The sequence below is a fragment of the Plasmodium gonderi genome (assembly GCF_002157705.1).
Source record: "Plasmodium gonderi DNA, contig: Pgo-contig_494, whole genome shotgun sequence".
NCBI lineage: Eukaryota > Apicomplexa > Aconoidasida > Haemosporida > Plasmodiidae > Plasmodium > Plasmodium gonderi.
Genome location: NW_021629348.1, coordinates 18,062 through 23,968, shown reverse-complemented (window position 1 = coordinate 23,968; position 5,907 = coordinate 18,062). Strand labels below are relative to the sequence as shown.

The 5,907-nt window shown below is 22.4% G+C and overlaps 1 protein-coding gene across 1 annotated transcript; it reads left to right on the top strand.

Annotated features, from left to right (window-relative positions):
* Positions 1-678: 678 nt before the first annotated feature.
* Positions 679-2,332, top strand: PGO_003635 (variable surface protein; the record flags this gene model as incomplete). The annotated part of the gene is made up of 3 exons (XM_028691344.1): positions 679-705; positions 840-2,036; positions 2,153-2,332. 3 exons carry the CDS (start codon positions 679-681, stop codon positions 2,330-2,332), a joined length of 1,404 nt encoding a protein of 467 aa, XP_028547145.1.
* Positions 2,333-5,907: the final 3,575 nt, after the last annotated feature.

Here is a 5,907-nt window from a genome sequence, read left to right as displayed (position 1 = left end):
ATAAATGTTTATACAATATATTTTTTTAATGTTGTGCAATAACATATATTTGTTAATAATATATATGCCAATTTTTGTCTCGTTGCCCTTAGAATTACTATTTAATTTTAGATGAGCATGTGCACAGCTGCATTCTCATTGTATTGTAATTGCAAAGGACACTGGAAGAAACCACACTTCTGGTATTAAATAATTTTCAGTATCTTAATGATATTACCATCCCAAAAAAACAAGTGTGTCAACAATAATTTATATTATTTCTAAAGTCTGTTTAAAAAATCGCATAAATTATTAAATAAGCATTTCAACACAGATGTCCAAAATATCTACTTTTATGTTATAGTTAGGAAAATAATATAATAATTTAACATGTAAAGAGTTTTAATACAATTCTTAAAATGTTTAGTATAGTTTGAGTTTTATGTTGTTTTTTCGATCTTTTTTCGCAATGTTTAAATGAATATGTTTTATATATATAGTATAGAAAAAATTAGTACACCTGTTTATTACACAATAATAGTGCCTATAAATAAATAATTATTTAAGCAATATAAATAATATAAAGGATTACATAAATATATAGATAATATTATATATTGTGAATTTACATATATTAGTATTTTCTGTTTGAAAACATTCTTACTTTTATTAAAAATAAATTATGTCAAAAATAAGAAAATGGAGAAGACACATCAGGGAAAGTTGGTATATATGAATACATATTATTTTTTATACCTTACTAGTTATATAAGTTATTTCGTTGGTAATTAAAAGGAAATCTTGTTATTGAAACCGTGTTTTTATTAATTGTTTATTTAATTTTTTATAAAACTTTTCAGGAGGAGGCTGCAAAAGTTATTGGATTTGATAAAATGTATGTAGAATTTTTTTCAATCAGTGAAATTCTTAAAGATTATAATTATTGTATGGAAACAATGGGCAAAGAAATGTTTCAAAATGAATTTGCTAAGGAACTTTGCAATAAATTCGTTTATGCATTAGAAAAGATAGCTGAAGAACCCATAAAATCTGAAAATATACAATATTGCAATTATTTACGTTACTGGTTGTATGGTGAAATAGGGAAAATAAATACAAGACATTCTAAAATTATTAATGAAATACCTTTTGTTACTGAACTTTATAATATAGTAAATAAGGTTATTAAGGGAAAGCTTAAACAAAGTTGTACTGCTTTACCAAGTCCTGAAAAAAATGTTAATTTAGATGAATGGAATAAAAGGAATATTTCTTACATTTATTTTCAAAATCATGATAGAATTAAAGAAATTATCAATTTAAACGATGAAAACAAATGTAGTGAGTATTTGGCATATGTTAAAGGTTTTAATTCATTGTATAAAAAATATAAAGCGAATCATTGTTCTATGGGATTTTCCTGGTTTTTTACTTCTTCCCCTCATTATTTTAATTGCACTTCCACATATAACCCAGAATTTCTTATATCTAAACTAGAAGAATGTAAATACCACAAAATTCCCAAATTAAGTGTTCCAGTTGTTCGTACATCCACGAGTGGTAAAGGTAATATATTTAAACCAGGAGCAGATCAAGTATACGCAAATCAAAAAGATATAAATGATGGAGAAGGTGATGCGCTAACCCGAGAAAATCCTGTTTCCAAAGTGGATACAGCGGGAGCAGAAGATCCACTAGGTTCAGATGATTTAGGAAAAGAAGAAGCTCAATTAGATTCAAAACGTACAGGAAATCCAGATGATTTATCAGGAACACAAAGTTTATTACATTTGCCAGTACCAAAAGATGAACAAAACAGTGGTGGACAAGAAGTAACACCTGAAGTTGGAATATGGGAAGACACAATGAGTCACATACAATACTGGAATAACGAGCATAGAATTAATCAAACTAATTATGCATTTCCATATATGTTGTCCAATTCTAATATTTTGTTTAAAAGAATTTATGATGTATTCAAATCAATACATTCACGCCACATTATCATGAGTGCTTCAATTTTGTGTGTAATAATATTTCTTGTCATTTTCTTTAAGGTAATAATTAGAACTTAATATAAATGTATTCTGTGATTATGCATATAATACTCATTTCTCCATATGTACAATTTTGAAGCAAATATATTGCTTGTTTTTATTTCATTTTGTGTTAGTTCACTGGTCCAGGATCAATTTCAAATAAAAAGGAGAAAATGAAAAGAGACTTTGAAAATAATTATAATGATGAATATGAAGAAGAATTATCAAAATATATGTCAGAAGAATTTCTTACACATTCGCAAAATAGCGCGGTGCATTTGTCATATCAGCCTAGACGTGATTATTTTTACTAGTTAAATATATTATTTGAAAATATTTAGGACAACCATTTGAGCTAAAAATGTTATCCGAATTATCTGAGTGAATTTTGTTAGGAAAAACAAGTTAAAAAATAATGATATTCACAGGAACTCTTCAATTTCTTACATAATTTCAAATAATTAAAATGTATGTATCCTCAAGAGTAAATTGTTCACTAGTTAAGTGTTATACATGTAATCATAGTACAAAAATCTATTTAAATATAAAGGATAAAGTTATAGTATCATATTAGTTTGAAAAGAACCAAATTAATGTGTCTAAAAAAAAGGATATATAATAGATTAATTCAATATAATTGATTGAGCAATATGGAAAAGCTGGTAATCATGAAAAATTAGGTAGGAATGCAAAAAAAAAAATAAAATAAATATGATAAAAAGACACGATGAGTTATTAAGGATGCTACAATAAAGAATTTCACAAGAAACTTTATTGGAAAATAATATGAGACATATAAATATCTTTAAAATTTGATTTGAGAATTTTTAATGTAAAATATATATATATATATATATATTTTTGTATTGTTTATACATACCCAGTTTCATAAGTAAATTATATAGATGGATGCTTCTTATTTGATTGTTTCTGTGATTATTATTACTCATTTTAATTTTTTTTATTCTCTAATTATTATTTTATATTTGAGGCATTATTTTTAGCGGTCGCAATTCTTTCATAACGCCATCTTATATATTTATGTTATTTATGTCGAAAATTTTTAATAATGTAGAAGCAACTTAATACGTCTTCTAGAAATTACAAACAATAATTTAATTATAAAACATTTTACTTCTATTTGAAATTTATCATTATCTGATTTAACATAATATCATAGGAATCAATATAAAATGGTCATTCATTTTATATGACTTTGTCGATAACGAAAAGTGTTAGGTAAGCGTTTTTTAAACATGTTTAAGTTTATATTATAAGATAAAAAATAAGAAAAATTAAAGGTAGAAATTCAGCATTCTATACCACATTTAAACGGTTAAGTTTGGATTATTTTTTTTTTTAACATATATAATTTTAGGTTTTATTAAAATATTTTTATTAAATTTAACCAAATATATTAATATATCAATTTTTGTTATTGCTCAAGTTTGTTTCCTTATACTTTTGCATTCTAAATATTATATGTAATGCACTTTATATTGATATTAAGAATAATGTTTTTGTTCTCACGTATTAATAATGGTTTGAAAATAATTTTTTTACAGTAGAACAGTTAACAATTGATTTTTGTGCAGAATATAGGTTCGCTAATTTTTTCATATCTAAATTAATACTATATTAAAAATCACATAATATTATAAACTATGAGTTCTCATGGAAATAAAATTTTTATTACGTAGATTATCAAAATTGTGCCAAGTATTGTAAAGTGATATACCGATATATTATATATTACGTAATTTTATTGTGTCCACAACTGATAATTGAACTAAAATATACAATTAAATTGTTATATAATAAAAGATTAAATTTAATTAATAATCGCACTTTTTAAAAGAATTAAAATTAACAAATTAAATATAGAATAAGCGATAAAGAAAGAATAGAAAAGAAAATCAATTAAATAAAAAACAATATATGTAGGCACATGTAATTAGAATTATTAAGCTTCGCAGGTTAGTTGCCGTGTGAGCATTTTTCTAAAGCTTTGTTCTTGCATTACCATATATTGTAATTAATTTACACATAAAAAAATCTGAATTCATATAAAATGTATAATCATGAATTTTAATATTTCATATAAATAGATGCAATATAGGCTAAGTATTATAAGTATATGGAATATGATACTAATTATTTTAAGAGTGTCTTTTCTAATGTGATGTGTAATATTTAGTTAAAACAAACCTTTATAAAAATGACAATATATTTTTGTATTTATTTTACATGTTAAGTCTTTTGTTATATCTTGAATTAAACTTTTGTGAAGACATATATATGTAATGATAATGTTATAACAAATAATATATAATAAAGTGCACTATTCATGCAACATTTCACAATGAAAAAAAGTTCATTAAATTCAAGTATATAAGCATGATTACAAAGAACCTCCTTATTACTATGAAATCTTCTGCATCATTTAATATATTATACAATTAAAATTACAATAATATGAGGAATATAAATGACAATAAAGAAAAAAAATAAAATAGAACATGCGCAACATTTGTTAAAAATTTATTAAAAAAATTAAAAATATTTCTTTATAATATGTTGATCCAGTTTAAGTTGTCCTTAAATATAATAAAATTTATAAAAGTTTTTATTTTCAATAAATGTATATAACAAAATATTTATAAACTCTGATTTTTGTAATGAATAGAAACCTATTAAGGAATATACTTTCATCATAAGCTATAATAAAATAGCAAAAATAAATTGCCATAAAAATAAACAAAAATTATTTTTATTATATATAAAATTAAATATAAACATTAAAAAGAAATGTAGAACAAAAAAATACAAATATAAAAATATCTGATAAAATGAAAAATTATGTTTAAAAAAGAAAAAAAAATAATTATTGACATTGTTTCTCTAAAACTACAAAAAAGGGGAATAATAATGTAGATAAAATTAAATGATACAAAGGATAAAATTATTACTTTATTAATATATTTGTATGTCTGTTTCTTTCGATGAACTTAAATGGCAAAACATGTTCTGCAAAGATTTATTTTAAATTAAAAATTTTAAAATTATGAAATATTTAAATTACAGTTACTCGATAATAATCTATAAATACAGTATAATTTATATTAATTTTTTTTTTTTTTTTAAAGAAGACCAACATACCTTCGACAATCCATTTTGTTGTAATTATTGTTTATTTTTTTCCTTAAGAATATAATTTATTTGATTTTTCTTATTTTCCCTCGCATAATAACTTGATAACTTATGATATATATAACGTGTAAAATGTTAGAAAATAATATATATAATATTACTATTTTATAAATATTTAAATGTGTGTTCCATATAAAATATAACCTCTTATAATGCAATAACACTACGGAGCAATATTTAATATTTACTTTAAATTCAGAAATCAAATAAAAATATCTCAAAATTGTAAATGTATATAACATGATAATATATAAATTATAGTATATGAAATTTCATAAACCTCTTACTACATATTTAAGTGTAAGATAACAGTGTATAGTTGATAAATCTGTTAATATCTCCTAGATACCTTGGAAAATCTTTTTAACGAAATAGATATTGTACAAATATATATAAATATAGTTCTTATTTAAATTTTAACCAAGTTACATATCGGATGGAGTAATAAGATTAAACAAAACATATATGACCAATACACAAGAAAAATTGTCATATTTTTACTGCAATAATGATATATTCTCAGTATTTCTAAAATTAAATTTCATTAGAATATCTTTTACATGTTAAGCGATCATTATTTTTAAAATGGTCGTGAAATATTTAATTCTTTTGTAGAAATTGTATGTTTCGATAAAATTAGAGCAACATACTTTATTAGTTCTATATTTATAATTAATTC